The sequence below is a fragment of the Nothobranchius furzeri genome, chromosome 1 (assembly GCF_043380555.1).
Source record: "Nothobranchius furzeri strain GRZ-AD chromosome 1, NfurGRZ-RIMD1, whole genome shotgun sequence".
NCBI lineage: Eukaryota > Metazoa > Chordata > Actinopteri > Cyprinodontiformes > Nothobranchiidae > Nothobranchius > Nothobranchius furzeri.
This window is the reverse complement of record NC_091741.1, coordinates 68,483,363-68,503,296: the sequence shown is the minus strand read 5'-3', so window position 1 is coordinate 68,503,296 and position 19,934 is coordinate 68,483,363. Positions and strand designations below refer to the sequence as shown.

Sequence of the window (19,934 nt, the reverse complement as noted above, 5' to 3'; positions counted from 1 at the left end):
CTGAAATGGGATGGGGTGACAGATTGGGCCGTTTATTCTGGGCGGAAACAGGGGAGATGGGGCCGATCGGGACGACAACCCATTTTTAACTATGACCAATTGCTTCAGGAGGGCAAGTGCCCCATTTCTATTCTACGTATTCATATTTTCTGTCCAAAACAAACATTAGCAAGGTTCTGCAGAACTGCAAAACACAAAACTAAAAAGAGTGCAAACGTACACAGATACAGAACAGAGGTATAAAAAATATGTTATTTTTTAAAATAGACACTGGAAAGATGTTTTATGTCCAGAATCTGGATCCATTTACCCAAAAGAAAGCATTATTTTGAATGAAGTCTCACCATTACTTGAAGGAATTTAACTGTATTTCACTGAGTTTTACACTAAAATAACTAGAGTTACAATCCACTTTTCAAGAGAAATTGCAAGCTCAGATTCAATCAGTTAGTTCATTCAGTCAGTACTTGTAAGCTAAATCCTTTTGGTAGTTACAGAGGTCAGTCGTGTTGTTGTTGTTGGCCACATGTTTTGTAGCCTGGCCTACAAGACTCGTGCTCTGTCTACACAGAGAACTAGTCTGGTTACTCACAGGCAGAGAGGTACACGAGGAGCGGGACTAGCCAGCTCAAAAATAACAAGTCAGAAAAAAGGCTGAAATGTCGACTGTACCGTGCAACGCTGTAGTTTTTTAGTTATAGTCCAAAATGGCGCCTAGTGATGGCGCAAACATCTTTCTTTAGAAGAAAGGCTTTTAGTTTTTTTTCTTGTTGTGGTATAAAAGACGTGTTCAAGTCATTTAGAACAAAGGAAAGAACCGCAACGAACTCTGCTTCAGTCGTTAATGTTTCATGACTGATGTTTGGCAACTCAAACTTTCAGCTCCCCCTCAGATTGCACATGGGATTCTAGTCTAAAGACTGACTCGGTCACTCCAAGATACGAAACGCTTCTTCTTAAGCCAATCCTTTCTTGCCTTGGCTATTTGCTTGGAACATTGTCATGCTGGAATACCCACTTACATAATGAGCCAATGTTGAGTCTTCTGGAGTCTGAGGAGGAGGTAACTAGAGGCAGGTAGCAACACTCCTGAATTTCACACCCTTGGTAGAAAAACATCCCCAAAGCACCACCTCCATTTTTGAAGGAGGGGTAGGTATTCTCGGAGTCCTTGACAGCATTCATCCTCCAAAGTTGATTTGATGCCAAAGAGCTTGAATTTGATATGAGGATTTCTGTCCTTCATGGCATCCCTGCTGGAAAAACCAGCATAGACCAGCATAGCTGGTAACCAGCATAGACCAGCATATGTTGTGTTTTGGTGCTGGTCTAGCTGGTCAAGCTGGTCCATGCTGGTCAAGCTGGTCTTGCTGGTCTAGCTTGTCCATGCTGGTCAAGCTGGTCTTGCTTGTCCATGCTGGTCTAGCTGGTCTTGCTTGTCCATGCTGGTCTAGCTGGTCTTGCTTGTCCATGCTGGTCTAGCTGGTCTTGCTTGTCCATGCTGGTCTAGCTGGTCCATGCTGGTCCATGTTGGTCCATGCTGGTCTAGCTGGTTTATGCTGATCTAGCTGGTCCATGCTGGTCTATGCTGGTTCAGCTGGTAATCAGCATGGATCTGGTTACCAGCTGAACCAGTATAGACCAGCATGGACCACTATTGATTGTTGGTCCATGTTATTGGAGCAGCATTCAATGGTGGTCCATGCATGGGATGCTGATTAGCAGTACAAATTCTCCCAGAGGATACGAGTGTACTGAACAACCACACTGAATTTTGTTACAATAAGACAGAATATTGGAAAATATTACATACTGTAACTACTACAATAAAGACAAGGTAAGGTTTTCAAGTCAGTATGTACATTTATTACGTTTGTGTAACAAAGAACGTGGTAACAAAATGCATACAAATCATTTAAAAAACAAACTAATAACAAATAAGAACAAACACTAATAACAAGTAACTAATTTAACTTACCTTATGAAAACATGAAACATAAAAAATGCCACATTTCAGTCCTTGGGGGTTTTGTTTTTTTGTTTATTAATGTCCATAATTTTTTCTGTAAGGTATCGCCCTGCTTTTACCCATCTTGCTTGCAGCTCGGGCTCCTCCAACTTTTTGTTGATGAGCCACTCTTTGAAGCAGGCTGAAATGAAATACAAATAGACAAGAACCTAAGTATTAAGTCTTGAAAAAATCATTCACATAAGCATGAACAGGGTTTCCTACAAGCAATATATTATCAACAATGTTTGCTTCATTGTTACTTGAGTATTGGGTATCAGTCAAAAGTTTGAAAACAAAAAATATAGATATTTTTTTCATTTTCTTCTATAGTATGAATTAAAATTGAAAATATCAAACAATGAATGAAAACATATGGAAATGTGTAGCAAACAAAATATAGCAAATGTCAATTAATCTACAATGTAGAAAAGAGGTCCAAAGAAAAGAAACACCACAAAGAAAAACTACTCCATAAAAGGATGTGTCCTTTATCCGGTACTGTATATGTTTGTAAAAGCCATGTGTTGCACTACAACACATGGCTTGACGCGCTCCGCTATCCGTGTGCTGCGGTGTTTCACCTCACCGACGCAGCATTGAAACGCCTACTACACTTTGCGGTCAGGAGATCCCTTTGATCTGCTCAAAAGTAACTGATGAGGTGAAAAAGTAAGAAGCCAAGTAGTAGTTTTTCTGGAGAGTTTAGAGGAGATGCAGGAAGATGAGAGATGGGACAGAAAACAAAGCAACAAGAAAACAAAGCAAAGTGTTTGAAAGTAAAATATAGGTAGATTTATCTCCACTACACGTTGAATAAAACAATAAGTTATACACATGTAATATTTATACATTTGATACAATTCAGATCACCTTCAAATTCAGTCACACAGCCAGGGCTGTTTCAATGCATTTTGGGGGCCAAGGTAAAACGGCATCAAACAAATTGTTATCGAGGTTAAATCCTCAATATATCGTGATGTTGATTTTAGGCCATATAGCCCAGCCCTAGTGTGATTTCTTTTTGGGAAATGGAAATATGACCACCCTAGTTTAAATTCAATTTTATCTATTATTGACATTAAAGCATTTGTCTATTGATATATTTAATTATTTGTGCACTTTTACTCCTTCATACTTGTCAACACTCAAGAACATTTTGCAAATCCAACTAAAAATACCATACCTCTCAATGTTTCCAGCTTCTTTGGGGTTAAAGGCTGCCTGGTGCTCTTAGTTGTAGGACACGCCTTCCCTGTAAGGCTTTTCTGGCCTAGGGTCTTTGTTCCCCAGATTGCCACTGCAAGCTCCTTCACAAACAAAGAATCCTTTGATTGGTTTTTAATCCTTGACCAGGCCTCTCTCCGGATGTAGACTCCTCCTCCCAGGTGAATCTGACAAAAATAAAAATAAAAATAAACACCCACACAAGTCTAAAACAAATACACTGAAAAGTTAGTTGGCTTGTGAACAAATGATGGAGAGGTGTTCTTCATAGTTCTACATATGAAAACACATTTTGCTATTTGAGTATGGGGTGCCATTTGTAATGTTACACAGTCAAAAATTAACAGCAATATTTTTAATTATTTATCTCATAATCAGAGCAAAAAAGTAGGTTTCATTTTTTAAACACTTATTTTCACCTTGTCATTCAAGTATTTATAAATGTTAAGTTTCCTAGCTAAATATTTAGTTAACAAGTTAAATATATATTTTAAAAACAAAATATTTATTGTGAAAATTAAACATTTAGTTTGGAACAAAATATTTAGCTTCCTAATTTAATATCCATTTTTCAAATCAAATATTTTGTTTTTAAACATTTTTTTACAGGCTAAATGTCTAGTTTTTAAAGAGCAAGTCACCCCCAAATCACTTTTTTTTTGCTGATAAACTATATAAAGGAGTGTCTAATCATGCTACAGACACGTGCAGTCAATAATTTGGCAGTTCAGTGCATCGTGGTTAAAATTCAAATATTCTGCCTAAAACTGTCAGTGTTGCGCCGTCGTCAGGGAAAAATTCTGCACTGTATTTGAATTTAAATCTGCCAAAAACATGACTGTTAGGTTGATCGGTCTGTCCAAATTGTCCTTAGGTGTGAGTGTGTGTGTGCATGATTGATTGTCCTGTGTGTCTGTGTTGCCCTGCAATGGACTAGCTCTCTGTCCAGGGTGAACCCCGCCTGATTGCCCGTTGGCTGCTGGAGTTAGGCACAAGCCCCCCCCCCCCGCATTGACAAAGCGGGTTCAGAAAATGGATAGACGGATGGATGGACAAGTTTGTGAACTGGAAACGCAGGATTTGATAGTAAACAGGTAAAAATATCACACTCTGGGGCTTTATTTAACTTGCTAACTAAATATTTAGCTAGGAAACTTAACATTTATAAATACATGAATGACAAGGTGAAAATAAGTGCTTAAAAATGAAACCTAGTTTTTTTCTCTGATTACAAGATAAATGATTAAAAATTTTGCTGATAATTTTTTACTGTGTAACATTACAAATGGCACCCCATATATGAGTTGTGTTGCTACACTTGTGGTGTGTATTTGAATACTGTATGCAGGGGAAGTACAGTACCTCCTCTCCTTCTGGACACCTAGGTGTCTCCACTCCATCTTCACTGCCAGACTCTGCAACTATGAAAAGAATGTTAAAATATTCAGCATTTGTGTCTTGCTTAAACCAAGCAAGAAGCCACATGGTGTAAGTGGAGAATGGATAATTTTTTTCCAAAACTGTCTCACTTTAAATCAAAATCAACACAAGTACAAACACAAAAGGCCATTTTTAAATGAGGGTTATTATGAGTAAGGGAGAAGAAAAATCCAAAACTTCCATGGCCCAGTGTGACAAAGTGATTGCCCCGAAACCCAATTACCTCGATTGGGCTGCCCTTAGCAGCTTCAATTCAATTCAATTCAAGTTGATTTATATAGCGCCAAATTACGACAAGTCATCCCATTTGTTGCTGAATGTCTTGGAATCTCTGCATGATGTTGAGGATATTTTGATCTACTTCACTGTTTCAGGAAAGTCTGACAGGATTGATTTCTTTACTGAGAACAGGTGTGGTAGGAATCAGGCCTCTGTGCGGCAGGACAAACAGAAGTCGGGTGTGATGAGCCGCTGTTAAGTTATGTTTCAGCTAAAGCTGGGTATTGGTTCATTTCAAGAATAAATTTGATTTTGATTCTCAAGAGTTAGAATCGACAAAATTCGATTCAACCCAATCTGTTCCAATTCAACATGGGTCACTGCTTTTGAAAACTTTTCTGTGAGCTGTTACCTTAATTATATTGCTGAAATGAAATGATGCAACACTGAGTAACAATTCACCTGAAAAAATTGTGTTAACCCTTTCAGACCTTACTTTTCATTAGTTTTAAAGAAAAGGCAAACAATGTTAAACCAAACGATTCTTGGACTTTTTAATTGATACGATTTGTTTCTTAGAAGAATTGATTCAGAATCAATTTTTCAAAATGTTTCAACACAGCACTAGTTTCAGCTGAGGGCGCAATCATTTACTCACCCAGGGCTGTGTAGATTTTCAGTTCTCCCTTGATAAAAACCTTGATTTAAAACTTCCATTTTGTGTTTGTGTTGTCTTTGAGTAAAATTTACATTTGTGTGATGAAATGAAACATTTAAGATTGACAAACATGTAAAACCAAACATGAGACCACTTTGACTAAATTAAGGGGGCTTTTGAAAATGTAAAATTAGTTCACAATTCTGATTTCACTTATATCAAGTTGGTACTGCAAGTGTAGAAATCTATTTTAACAATGTAAATTTAAAAAAAAAATTGTATTCTAAATGTTGATAAATTTTGGTTGCACTTACTGTATAAAGTCTTTGAGTTTTGGGTGGCAGGATCTTTAACAGTTAGAGAGAAAATAAGCATATCATGAACACAGGAAATAATGGAAAACACAACAACAAAGAATATGTTTCCCAAACCTTATTAGGTTAGTGATACCTAAGCTCACAGCTGAAGTACTGCAACTAATGGTCACTTCCAAAGTGTTTTTGATGTTTGCTACCTTCAGCTACTTGATAAATGTATATATTTTGTCCTTATATCCTTGTTAAAATGTTTGTTTCTGAGCGTCAGGCAACTGTAAAAGTTAAGTGAGCTACAATATATATTGCTTTTCTATCTTTTTCCCTATTCACAAACAAATGGGTGCATAACTGTCTAAGTTCAGTGTTTTGCCCAAAAACATTTCAACAAGATAAGAGGGGTTTGGGACTGCCAGCCCAGAGGGAAACATTTCCTTATATGGGATAATTTACATTAAGCCCAGAAGTATACATTAAAAAATACCCACAACACATTTCAGTTTTAGGTACAACTGCATTAGTAAAGAGACTTAGGGGAAATGATCTGTCCTCACCACTGCTCTTGGAGGAGGTTGACTTCAGCGCCTTCATTAGATGCTGTTGCAGCTCTATGTTCAGCTCTCGGAGAGTTTTATTTTCAGACTCCATTGTTGAAAGACTCTTTTCTTGCTCCTGCATTCTTAAACAGAAGAAAATATGTAATGACTATATTATTAGGAAATGATAAAAAAATTGTTAATTATTATCTGTGAAATTATCTAGCTGCCTATAGTGCAGATGGGTAGTGCTGCACATGTGCACAGCATTCAGAAAGGCCAAATCTGGACAGCATGTGGTAGTTGTGTGACAAAAACAAGTAGCAAAATATTATATTACCAAATATATAAATTTAAAAGTATAAACACACCTTTGAAATATAAAGATTCAATAATAAGGCTCAATAATTAAAAACATATTTTTGATCAAAGTACCCAGCCTATTTCAACAGGACCAAATAATGCTATTGCTATTCACAATATTCTACACACCCATCTACTTTTGGCAAGGACAATAACAAGACTGAATCCAACTAGAGCTTAAAGGTAGATTTACAGTATATTGTTAGGACACATTAACAATAATACAAAATTATTTTTCAAGGCTATTCAAAACTTACCTTTTTTCCATTTCCTGCTGCTGTAGACACATGCAACTATACTTTTTCTGATAAAAGCGTTGTTTTTTTATTGCCTCCTCATAAAGTTTCTGTGGGACAACACCACCATCATTATCGTCATCCTCAGTATCATCTTCAAAGAGGGAATCGCTGAGGATATCTTCTCTGATTTTTTTGGTACTGGTAGGGCAGAGTGGAGAGTTCCTCTTTCTGTTTTTTCTTTCCTGCAGAATGGCCAGTAGGTTAACATCTTTTGCTTCCTCTGCGGCCTTTTTCTGAGTTGTCTGTAAACATTACAAAAGCACAACTTAAAATTACAGTATGACTTTCATAAGATTTAAAGTTAGCAAACTCACATACTAACAAACTAAGCAATGCTACACAAAGCAAGCGCAATATTACTGGAAATAATTTTTAACCTAATGTCATGGCCTGATGTTGGCTTTATTCACTCCAGTAACAATACACTTTTGGACACAGATCTGCTCAGAAAGGACTGAGTTTGCATATTCTTGTAAATGACATTTGTAGCTTACAATGACAAAACAACTTTCTCTTGCTGATTCCTTATTAATGCGTTTTTTGTTGTGATGTTTTTTTTTCATTGAAATAGACCATGTCTTCCCAAAATAGCTGATAAGTGACTTCTTTGTCTAGACCCACATTACATGTATTCGTTTTGTGTTGTTAATATCGAATTTGCTCAGACGACTTCTTCTCTTTCTTAATATTAGTGCCATAACTTTTTTTTTGTCATTTTGTGTTTATTTTCTAACCTTATTCTCCATTTAAGAGCATGCACTGAGCTACTTTAAAAAACACATTAACTATAACATTTTTTAACTTGTGAACATTAAAATTCTAATTAGACCAAAAAAGACCAATGATTAATTTTACATTGACTTCTTAACATTTTGGTAAATTTGCCTGAAATATTTTGATTGGTGTGAAATAAATATGTAAGAATGGGTTTATTCTTTATTGTCTATGCAGCAGAAAAGGATCAAACAGTGGAAATAAGTGAAAATGGTGATCTACTAATATCGTCTTTGTAACACAAATGCAATTTATGGTTACAGAAGGACTTAACTATACCTGGACGTGTGTTAATTCCCAAAGCTGAGGGTCTTTCTCGATTAGTAAATACAAGCTCAGCCCTTGAGATCTCTAACGATATTTGTGAAATTTTTTGAAAAGATCTGATTACATTTTTAAAGCATAATTTCTCTCCCTAAGTGTTATACAGTATTTGCAATAACCAGGATATTTATTTAGATGTGACATTGTTTTTACAGAACTGGATTGATTATAATATTCTTCTCATTAAACAACTTTTTAACAACGATGGTCTAACTTTTACATATGTAGAATTCCTTTCTGGGTTTAAAACTTGACTTGACTCCTTGATTGTTATGTTATGGATTCTATTCCTTTAAGCCTAAAACTAATTATTTCAAACTAGGCTGATTTACAAATTTATATATATAAGAAACTCAGACCCCGTTTTGAGTAGTAGCTGTAAAACACAAAAATAAAATAAAAATAATTCAAAGAGATACTATGAGCCAGACAGCTGAAACTTGCTGCATGGAGATGGAATCTGCATGGAACAAACTTATTTAATGAAATATGTTAGAGAAAAACTTGGTTATTTGGGAGTTTTCTTATATGAAATATATCTATCCACACAATTTGGGTGTCAGTAAGTAATATAATGACCTTTTCAGTAGAAAATTAGAATTGGGTGTTTAATTTAAACTGAGTATGTTCCATTTTAATTTAAACTGAGTATGTTCCATTGACAGATATGCATATGTACATTATTTTTATTTGTTGTCTATATAATATAGATCATGATTGACTGAAAGGTTAAGGAAGATGGTTAACAATTTAATATAAAGATTTTAGTTTATAATTCTAAAAAAATTCGGATTACACTGGATTTATAAATAAAATGTAATCGCTGATGCACACTCCGGAGCAGTAGGGGCGGTAAAAAGTAAAGGTAAAGATAAAAACTGCAACTCCCAGTTGGCTGCCAACCGCCGTAAAACCCCTCAAGAAAGGAGAAGAAGAAAAAACAGAAGATCGGAAGCAGCTGCGCATTTGTGTGTTGGAAAGTTGTGAAGATTTGTCTTTTCATTTTTGTTTTACCAACGTTGGGCCCATTTATTCATCATTGGTGAGTATTGAGTGGTTAATGAACATTGCCTAATGTTTGCCAACATGCTAGTAGAATATACTTTTTTTGTCCTGGCTTCCTCCGCCTCAGAAGGTAGCGGTGAAGTGCTGGGATCCATGACTTTTTTAACACGGACCCTCTTCCCCGTTGACAGCTCCTCTTCGATGTCCTCTTTGGTGTCTGGAATATAAACAGCACTTCATGTAAGTATTTGACTGCATCGGCTATACTGTACATAGTTTTATGTAGTTATTTCATTATTCGCTCTGTTCTTAAGGAACGCTAACTTAGCAACGCTACACTATCGTAACTAGCTAAAAGCTAATAGCACACTAGCTAGCTCGACTAGAGCGGTAGACAGAGATTTCAGCCAGTCAAGTTAACTACACATCCTAGGTCGACCTTATTAATAAGTAAAACTGTTTGTGAGATCGTGACTTACCCTTCAGCATTAATATTTGAGCTTTGAAAAAACTGTCTTGCCAGCGAACCCAGTAAATTTTGCTGGTATCCTTCTGGCTGTCAAAATCTTTGATAAAGGTTGTTGGAACGATTTCTTTACAGCCGTCGTCTATATACCTAACATAAGCAAACATTTTTTAAGGCAAACAAAATTAGTTTCCTAAATTCGAATTAGTTAAATATAACTGTTGTCTAAAAAGAAATAAGGTCTAAAATATTTTAGTTTTTAAATCGTGACGCCGCAACTTAATTTGCTCTTGATCTTGGTCCTAATGCTAATGTTGAGATACGCCCCTCCAGCTAGCTTTGACTTCAACGGCGGGAAGCGCGTGAGCACTGAGCAGAGGATGCTGTAGTTCCCAGTTCCCCCTCTCAATTCATAGTGGGGATTTGATTACAACCAATTATTTTTTATTTTAAGGGAGAATAAGTGACCCTTGACTCATTAAATGTTAATAGCTAATTGCAGACACTATATCTGAAATATTTCTTAAATGTAAACATTGACATTTTTTGAAACTACAATCCATCTAGAAAAAAAAAGTGATTTATTATTATTTATTATCCACCAGAGGTGGGTAGGGACTTGTTACATTCACTCCGCCAATTTCCTTTAGTAACTTTATGGGGGAAAAATACTTTTTACGGGTAGTTTTACTTTATCATTTCTACTCGAATAAAATGTTGCATATTCATTTAATTCAATTTTATAATTAAATAATTTTAATAAAATAAATTAATGAAATAAAATAAACTAATAAAATTAAATAATTAGTAAATTTTTATTTAATTTAAATTTAATGATTTCATTTAATTGAGTACTTTAAAATTAAATTTAAGATTTAAATAATTTATTCAAAGTGTTTAGTAGTTCACAATTACTCTTATTTGACTAACATTTCTGAATACTGTAACCAACGAGTAACTTCAGTGAATACAAAAAAACATTAACTAAAAATGCAGAAAACAAACATCTACAGTTCTTGTTAAAGGGAGATGTTTGCACAGAATTTTGTTCTTCTAATGTAATTTTCTAGCTATTGTTTCCACCACATGATGACCATTCATGATGAAAGACTCGCCTGATATGAGTACAATTTATTTTAAAATAAACCATGTATAGCTGCCATTATTGTAGTTATAAACTCTCTCAGATTAGTGATTTGCTCAAAGGTGATAATGACTTGACCTGGACTGGAAGATTATTTTAGGGACTTGGACTCACACTTGCCCAGTAGGGTCCAGTGACTTGACTTGGATTAATCCTATGAGACTTGGACTTGCACACTAACCCCGGCTTTCCACTGGAGCCGTCAGCAGCACGTTACTGCAGCAGCACGTCATAGCTGCTGATAGGAACCGTGTGGTCAACAGAACCGTTTCCACTGGAGCCGTCAGCAGCGCGAGTCGGCCACGTCTCAGGAGCAGCATGTCGCGGCCTTTACGCGCCGGTTCTATTTTCTACGCGCGACGCCTCTGAAACGGGTCAAGTTCGACATTTTTGGGGAAGGAAAGACAGGAAATCGGACGCGGAAATGGAGAGAAGCTCCCGAGATTTTCAGAATAAAGAACGTACTGCCTTCCGGTTGCTTTACTTTAAAGAAAAAGTTACTAACTGTGCGGCCCCGTGAGAAGTTATCACCTAGCTAGCGGTCTCCTTTGTTTTTCAGGTCCGTATTGGCGATTATAAAACGGACAGAACATAAAACACAAACCATGTTGTAGTTTTCTCCTGCTTGTTGTTGTGTTTACTGACGAAGTCACTCGTGTGACTTCGTGCCCTGTCGGTGACAGCTGCTCCCCTGCTGCTTTGCGTCTCGTGGGAAGGGCCAAGCAGCAGCTTACGCGAGCAAAACGTGCTGCTGCAGTAACGTGCTGCTGACGGCTCCTGTGGAAACCCGGGGTAAGGCAAGGGTCGGCAACCCGCGGCTCTGGAGCCGCATGCGGCTCTTTCATCCATCTGATGTGGCTCTCTGCTTGTAAACTAACTAATGAATAGTTAAAGATTGTCTGCGTAAACCTGAACAGGTCAACTGTTTGTGCATAATCCAATAAGTCTATAGGCGCTTTCTGAGCTGAAGAGGATATGAGATTCTGGACTGTTCTTCAGACAGGCTCATTGATGTGTTGGAGACAGGAACAAGTGCTATTCAGCCAAAGATTCATAATCAGGGGACATTTTTTAAGTCTCTGAGAGACCGTGTTTAGAAAACACTGAATCTTCCTGCATGGTTCTGGTTATGCGATGCGCTCCAAGCCCCCGATCTACACATCTTCATCTTGCTGTCCACCATACGCATGCGCTGACAGCGAGCTGCGCTGAGCTCAGTGTCCATCTCAGATGTTCTGATGGGAATCTTTTCCTGATTGATGTAGCTACCTCTACGATGTGCATAACGATTAAAATATCAGCGCATCTGCAGGTTTGAGATTTCTCCATCAAAATAAACAGTCAAACACGGGAAATATCCGGTCAGTGCGAATCCTGTCATTTAACTGTTTTACCTTCTTGTGAAAATTGTTGCAAACAGAAACATTAAACCGGATGAACACCAGAGCCATGCACACTGTGCCGTTACCTCCGTCAGTGTAAATGAGGGAAAAAAACTACCTGATTGGATCCTTTTCAACAATGATTAATGCAAAGTTTAGTTCAGTACAATGTTTAATTACAACAGTCCAACGAGACAGAGCAGTTATGTGTGACGCCTCAAGAAGCGTCACCTGCTCAGCTATTAAAACCACTAGAAGGGTGAAAAATATCAAAATATTGTAGCGCAGATGGGCTACATTTTTTTTGGATCAATTTGAAACAAACTGTTTTAATAATCTTCTGTTGAAAGATAACTTTGAGGTACATGAGCGACTGGTATTGGTTGCTGTCACCTGTTGTGATCTGTTAAAGCAGCTCTCTGCTGTCTGAGTGTAGGCCCCGCCCACAACGCCACAGCTGCTGTGGCTCCCAGTGTTTTCTTTACCGTGGGAAACGGGTAATAATGGCTCTTTGATGGGAACAGGTTGCCGACCCCTGCACTAAGGACTTGAGTGTGACTTGGACTTTTGAAATGGTGACTTGACTAATACTTTCAAATAATGGTATTTCTTAAGTGAGCTGAATTTCACCAGTGTAACTGTTTAAATTTACCATGGTTTTATTCACGAATCATGTCTGTTACTGATATCGATGTTCATTTTTGTTTTAGAATGCCAAAGCGCAAGTACAAATTGTACCTGGAACCAAACAGTACCATCAAGTTACCCTCTGCAAGATGGAACAGAGAGACTTTGGATGTAAGTTAGCTCATGAAAGATGTATCAGAGTTCTTGCAGGGTCTTAAATGGTCTTAAAAAAAGTCTAAAATACATAACTTTAAATTCAAGGACTTAAGTCTGAACAACGCCCACCCAGTTTTTTGTTCTATGTCTTAGGACTGCACAATTAATCGTTAAAGGTTGTGATTTCAATTCATGCTTGCAAGCAAACTCATTCTGAAATGACAATTAAAATGAAAAAGGGAAAAAAAACCACAATCATTGTACCGCATTTTAAACCTGGACATAATCTGCATGAAAAAAAGTGCTCCCTCTTTTTCCCTCAACAACTGATAATGGCGGAGCCTTATACCATGTGATGCAGAAGCGAGCTGGCAGGATAAAACAACAGTAGCCTTTATTTATTGTTTTTATTTTCAGTGTCAGCTGTTACAAAGCTGATTTGCAGTTAATACGTGCAATAACTATTTAAATTGGGGAAAAAATTGTGAGAGAATCATGATCTAAATATGAGCAAAAAATAATTGGGATTATTTTATCCAGAATCGTGCAGCCCTACTATGTCTTAGGTTTAAACAGGTCAGTTCTTTTGATTGACTGGATAACAAAACATCTGCCATCAGATGCTTCTGAGATGTTCCAACTCAAACAGACTTTGTTAATGTGTGACTTTGTGTTAATGTGTCATGCTGGTCTAACATTTTGTTCATAGCGGTCTTAAAAGGTCTTAATTGTAACTTTCTGAAACCTACAATAACCCTTTTGTAATGCAGTAATGAAATTTGACTTTTTTTTTTCTTTAACAGATCTATCACATTGCCTTTGCTGATGTTTGAAGATACTAAATAGGGAATATGGTTTTGTAAATATTTTCAGACTTCTCCCTTGAGCAGTGAAAGCTGTGACCAAGTGACTTCTGGTCCATATTCTGCAGATTTTGAGGTGAGGGTTACATGTATTCTTAAATTGATAGAAACATGATTTCACACTGTGCTGCCCTGCACAAAGTGTTGTGGTACTTTCTTACTTAGTAACATCTTTTCTACCTCCTCTGAAGACCACGTCTTCATCTGGTCATTTTGATTTCCCGGAATATCCAGATGACACAATCAACCTTGTAAGTTCTTTTACCAAACCTCATGTGCAAGTTTGTGATATTTACAAACTGAATGTACAAAGAAATGAACTAAAAATCTTTTCAAATAATTTCTTTTGTCTCTAGACCTTGCCCTACACTGAATGTGGCAGAGAAGATGCTGCAGATGTTGAGGTGATTGACTAATATGTGAGGCAAGATAATATTATTACACATTTCTGTTTCTTACTGTGTTTGTGCCTTTTCTACATTCTCTTCAGACCATGTCTCCATGTGGCTGTCTGGAGTCTGATTCAGATGAGACATTCAACCTGGTAAGCTTTTAACCAAATCACACAACAATACCGGCAATTCTTATTTTTATACACAAGCAATGTTTTTCTATTATCTTTGCTGTTTATTATAAGTGTTAAACAGCAGTCCACTGAAGTGAGGCATTGTAGTGAGTTAATAAAAAAAATAAATTACAAGGTCTATTCAAGAAACATTAAATAAAACAGAAGGCTCGACATGAAGTTGGCAAAAACAGAATGAGCGAAAAACTGAACAGATCAGAGGATCCGGTAATTAACTGAAAAACTGTAATAACGGAAATTGGAGAGACAGCATGTGTATCTCATGATAATGATCAAGCAGCACGGGTGAGTGACATAAGTGACATTTCTGGGAAAGTAAAAACAAATAGATATCATGTAGAGAAAAAGTATTCTAAATGCTGGACTAAAAAGAGGGAGAACATCTGCAATGGTCCAAGAAATTACAGTATAAAGAGACCTAAACCAGGAAAAAAAAGATCTAACGTAACAGTGCCTTCAAAACCACAAACAGGACATTGGCAAAATGGAAAGGCGCTAAAAATCCACAAAAAAGAGTGCAACAGATATAAGGGGTAACATACGGGCTAGTGAACACTAGAAAAGCTATATAGATCAAACTAAAATTAACCCATAAAACTAGGGATAAAGAAATTAATTAATACTGCAGAGTAAATTAGGGCTGATCAATAAAAGAGGAAACTAATATGGAAATCAGCATCAAAGACCAGAAAAAAAACGTCATTTCTGATGGAAATAACCTAAGAAAAACTAAATAAAAAGAATTCATTGAATCAAGGGGTGTGCCGATTAATTTAAAAATGATTAATCATGTTAAGCGTACCAAATTGTTTACAATTCAAAAACGTTTAAAATCTAGCATTTTAGTCGTGAAAAGAGCGTCTCTGTTGTGTTTCATGTTGGCAGCAGCGTCCAGTTTACCCGGACTTGCTGACTTTTTCGGCACCGTTGGAGCGGGGGTGCATAGACGTACTAAGACGGTCGTTCTGAGACATCGGACTGTATGTTTTTGGGTGTTATTTGGTATATGTGGTGCTTTGGGTGCGTCCCATCGGGGGGTGGTTTACAAGGACTCACATCATCTGTCAGCAGTAAAGAGTTACAGCTACATGTCACAAATGTCTCCCAGGAACTTTTAGTTATGATTAATGTAAAAGGATTTAAATTCCATCTAGGGTCATTCGTAATATTACCTGTTGTTGTATTTTGCCAAGCAAAAGTAATCTTATCATGTTAAGCTAACTTTGTGATGTAACTGCATCGACTAACAGAGGATTATGTTCATGTGGGTCATCAGCATGATGTTGTTGAAGTTATGAAAGCAAACATGGCTGGAATCAGTTTTACCTGTAATCTTATTTTTCTTCTCTAAGTGTGTGTGCTGCTGTAATGAGTGAATGTCCCCACTGTGGGATTAATAAATCTATTCTGTTCTATTCAATACATTTTTATCCGCCAGTAGGGAAAAATACATTTGAGGATTTTTTACCTTTCCGGGCTTCCGTACAAATAACCTGGTTACGGAGGAGGGGTTCGTCTCCCAAACCAAAAAACACAATCCCAAACTATGCAGGTGTTGATAAAATGCGAGTTCCAATGGCCTGTATTTGATTTGTCACAACTCCTTTGTTTGTTAGTATTCGGTAGCTCTCGCGGTTGAAACCACGCCTAGCATGCTGCATGCTAAAAGCTGTAGCATACCAAACAGGAAGAGAGAACGCCCGGTGTTAACAATGAGCAGCGGGGCAGGAAACGATATATCTTGCTCTCATAGGCTAGTTTGTTAGCCAATCTGAGGCTAGCAAATTCGAATAATGAGTATGAACGAGCAGCAGCCGAAGCTGCCTGATGGAACAAGCCGGAACCACCTGAATATTGACCCAGACCGATTGAATGGTCTGTTAATCAGTATTTCGTAACGTTTTTTAGATGTAAAATGTTTCATATTACTGGTTAATACTTAAGAAATAACCACAAAGTCCTGAAATTAGAATTCAATTCAATTCAGTTCAATTCAAGTTTATTTATATAGCGCCAAATCACGACAAGAGTCGTCTCAAGGCACTTCACATAATAAACATTCCAATTCAGGTCAGAATGAAATGGCCTCTTTAATAATAAATAAATAATGAATAAATCGGTTTCCTGATCTCTAAACAAGATTTGTCCAAACAACCGAAAAAATAATTTAGCACCAAGTAAAGAGGGGAATCGATCCGATACAGTCACCCGATCAGTTGCTTTTATCATTTGTTTTTGCTGGTAGATACATGCAATAATGTGTGTTTATTGTCACCCTACAGCCCACAACTTCTTCTGGTGGCTTATCTGTGCTGCAATCAAGTGACGTCAGCCAGGAGTTTGAGTGCGATTCCTCACCTGAAAGTGATCCTCAAGTTGATTCAAACATTGAAGACCTTCCAGAGGACGACCCATTTGGACAGATAGGATTTGACACTGACATGGATTCTGCACTAATTTCAGGGGGTACAACAACAAGGGCTGAAGCACTGCTCATGGTAATGAGTCATGCAGTAAGACATAACATAACAGGAACACAACTTGATGATTTGTTAAAGCTTATAAATGCACTGTTTGGCAAAGAGGTTTTACCGAGATCCAAATATTTGTTCAACAAAGTGTTTAAGAACTCTTCTGACATAGTGGAATTTCACTTCTACTGCAAAACCTGCAAATTATACATTGGCAAACAAGAAGACATAAAAGAAAAAAACATTGTTCAGTGTACAATTTGTAGTGCTCCCATTGAAATTAGCACATTGAACAGTGCAAGCTTTTTCATAAGCATACCAATTGCACCTCAAATTCAGACACTGATGGAAAACCCTCAAATTCAAAACAGCATGAACTACAGATACCAAAGGCAACAGAATGAACATGTTATCTCTGACATATATGATGGTGAAATGTATCAAAACCTGTCAAAACCAGGTGGCATTCTGTCAGATCCGGCCAATTTGTCATTTAATTTTAATTCTGATGGTTCACCTGTCTACAAGTCTTCCAAATTTTCAATATGGCCCATCCAGCTGCATTTAAATGAACTCCCTCCCAAATTGAGATTCCAGAATGTAATGCTTGCAGGTCTTTGGTTTGGTGCTCAAGAGCCAGTCATGCCAATTTTTCTAAAACTATTTGTTGATCAGGCAAAAACACTGGCATCCAAAGGTGTGTCCTGGAGAAAATGTGGAGCTCTGGTGAACAGCAAAATTGTTGGACTCTGTTGTTGTGTGGACTCAAAGGCAAGACCAGCTATGCAAAACACCACCCAGTTTAATGGGTATTTTGGTTGTGGCTTCTGTTTACACCCTGGGACTCTCGTTGAAAAACAGGTGAAGTATACTGTGACTGCCACAGAATACCCTGAGAGAGAGGCTAATAAAATGATTGCAGATATGGAGCAGGCCGTAGAACAACACAGAAGTGTCAGAGGGGTGAAAGGTCCATCACCACTGATAAACATGCCTTATTTTGACATTGTTTGGGGGTTTGTTCCAGACTATATGCATGCTGTCTTGCTTGGTGTCATTAGACAGCTGACAGAGCTTCTGTTGAGTGGCAGTGATCAACCCTACTATATCGGCAGTCCAAATACAATGAGGGTGCTAGAAAACAGGATCAAGGAAATCAAGCCACCACACCTTATTACACGACTTCCCAGACCCATTGCAGAGTTCAAGTACTGGAAAGCCTCAGAGTGGCGAGCTTGGCTCCTGTTTTACAGTTTGCCAGTCCTGAATGGGGTGCTTCAGTCACGTTATGTGAAGCACCTATCCCTGCTGGTGTTTGCAGTATTTCTGCTTTTGAAGGAGAATGTCACATTCGAAGAGATCAACAAAGCAGATGAGATGCTGTTCGAGTTCGTGGCAAGGTTTCAACTGTTGTATGGAGAAGCATCTATGACATTCAATGTACACTTGCTAACGCACCTGTCCAAGTCTGTGAAACTGTGGGGGCCGCTCTGGGCACACTCAGCATTTGTATTTGAAAATGCAAATGGTGGTCTGTTGAAACTGTTTCACGGAACAAAATGTGTAGCTTTGCAGATTGTAAACAAATTCTTGTTGCATAGAACGGTTCCGCTTTTCAGTACAAGGTTTGCAGTTAGTGAGCAAGTAAAGAACTTCTGTTTGGAGCTCACAAATAACTCAAGAGTAAAGTCCTTCATTAGATATCAAGACACAACTGTTCTGGATAATGGCAGGGTTACTGAGACAACTGAGGAAGAGAAAAGTGCCTTCATTTCTGCAGAAAAAGTTCCACCAGATGAAATGGTGGTACACAAGAGAATGGTGCACAAAGGACTGGTTTATACCAGCAAAAGCTACAGCCTCAGTAAGAGAAGAAGGGATTGTTATGGAAAGTTGAGTGATGGTGTTTGTGGAGAGATTCGAAGCATTATATCTTTTCCCTCAGAGTGTGGTACAGAAATTGCTGTACTTTTCCAAAAGTTTCATACACAAGCATCATTCCCTTTACCACAAGGGTACAGATTTGAGTCACATATTAGACTTATAAGTAGGGGACCTACTGTGGATCTGATTCCAGTAGACAGGTTAGAGCAGAAATGTCTGGTCCTGAAAACTGGTGATGAGACTTACATTTGTGACTTTCCAAACCAACATGAAAGAGACTAGTCTTTGGTTGTCGTTCTGTAGGTAACATTTTTCTCTTGTGTTTCACAACTTCTCTTGATCAGTTCTGGCTGATTCAGATTTCTGCCCAGGAGAGTGGACTTTGTGTGCTGTGCCATGTGTCTGAACTGGCTTCTTTGTTTTCCTGATTTACAGTTCTGAGCATTCCTCACTGTACTGGAGAACACCAGGATTTTGTATTTGTGGAAGGTCCTTCTTCAGAGGGGACAGGGAAACAACACAATATGGGGTTTGATTTGTGCCATAAGTGGGGAGACCAACTTCCTTTTCTGCGCTTGCATAAAATGCACTCATTTGACCAGTTTCCTCAACATTGCGCATGCTGAAAGTCCACTCCAAGCATGCACCTTCTTCGAGAGAGGGCCAGCTCACGTGTGTGGCCAACCTGCTGTGGGTGTGCTAGACTTGGTTCTATCTGTACGATGCCTTTTGGAAAGCTGCAGCCTTGAAGTAGAATTTTGCTCCCACAAATCAAGCTGGCTTTTGACAGTTGGTGGTGAAGACAAAGAACTGCATTGACTTCCCTCTGATGGGTTCATTTTTAACATCACTGACACATGTACTAAAAATAACCACAACTGTTCTGAAAAATTGCAAACTCTAGTGGTCAAGTGGTCTTGTTCCAAAACCTTTCTTGATGGCTGTAGTATTTTTAGCATGCACAAGATGAAACTTTGATCAATTTCTTTTAAACATTAGAAATGCTCGGTGTCACTGAGAAAATAGTCTTTTTGTAAAGCACCCCAACTACAAAGAGCATTTCTTTGCCTGTGCACTTTTCTTTTTTAGTGTGCATGCTTTAATTCCATTTCTAGTTCTTTTTAAAACACAGGAAGTTTTTTCTTTACCTGCTAACATTTCGTTTGTGACTACAAACATCCTCAGAGC

The 19,934-nt window shown here is 37.8% G+C and overlaps 3 protein-coding genes across 7 annotated transcripts in view; 1 reads left to right on the top strand and 2 right to left on the bottom strand.

The window, feature by feature from the left end:
- Positions 1 to 19,934, bottom strand: part of LOC107395827 (complexin-2) — a 102,147-nt gene that overhangs the window by 17,574 nt on the left and 64,639 nt on the right. The gene's annotated exons all lie outside the window — the stretch shown is intronic.
- LOC139069349 (BEN domain-containing protein 5-like) lies at positions 1,850 to 10,371 on the bottom strand. The gene is made up of 8 exons (XM_070549988.1): positions 9,647 to 10,371; positions 9,266 to 9,384; positions 7,023 to 7,306; positions 6,421 to 6,545; positions 5,867 to 5,899; positions 4,598 to 4,656; positions 3,195 to 3,402; positions 1,850 to 2,150 (listed from the first exon to the last, which is right to left on the bottom strand). Exons 1-8 carry the CDS (start codon positions 9,798 to 9,800, stop codon positions 2,014 to 2,016), a joined length of 1,119 nt encoding a protein of 372 aa, XP_070406089.1. The 5' UTR covers positions 9,801 to 10,371; the 3' UTR covers positions 1,850 to 2,013.
- On the top strand, positions 7,300 to 19,845 carry LOC139069292 (uncharacterized). Of its 4 annotated transcripts, XM_070549986.1 has the most exons (8): positions 7,300 to 9,204; positions 9,359 to 9,407; positions 12,870 to 12,957; positions 13,816 to 13,881; positions 13,997 to 14,056; positions 14,162 to 14,209; positions 14,296 to 14,349; positions 16,674 to 19,845. In XM_070549986.1, the coding sequence occupies exons 3-8, from the start codon at positions 12,871 to 12,873 to the stop codon at positions 19,026 to 19,028; spliced, it is 2,670 nt and encodes an 889-aa protein (XP_070406087.1). In that variant the 5' UTR covers positions 7,300 to 9,204; positions 9,359 to 9,407; position 12,870; the 3' UTR covers positions 19,029 to 19,845. The 4 variants fall into 4 exon arrangements, with proteins under 4 accessions (XP_070406087.1, XP_070406086.1, XP_070406088.1 ...); XM_070549985.1 differs by lacking the exon at positions 7,300 to 9,204 and having other exon boundaries at positions 9,298 to 9,407; XM_070549987.1 differs by lacking the exons at positions 7,300 to 9,204; positions 9,359 to 9,407 and having other exon boundaries at positions 10,497 to 12,957; positions 16,674 to 16,889; positions 19,182 to 19,845.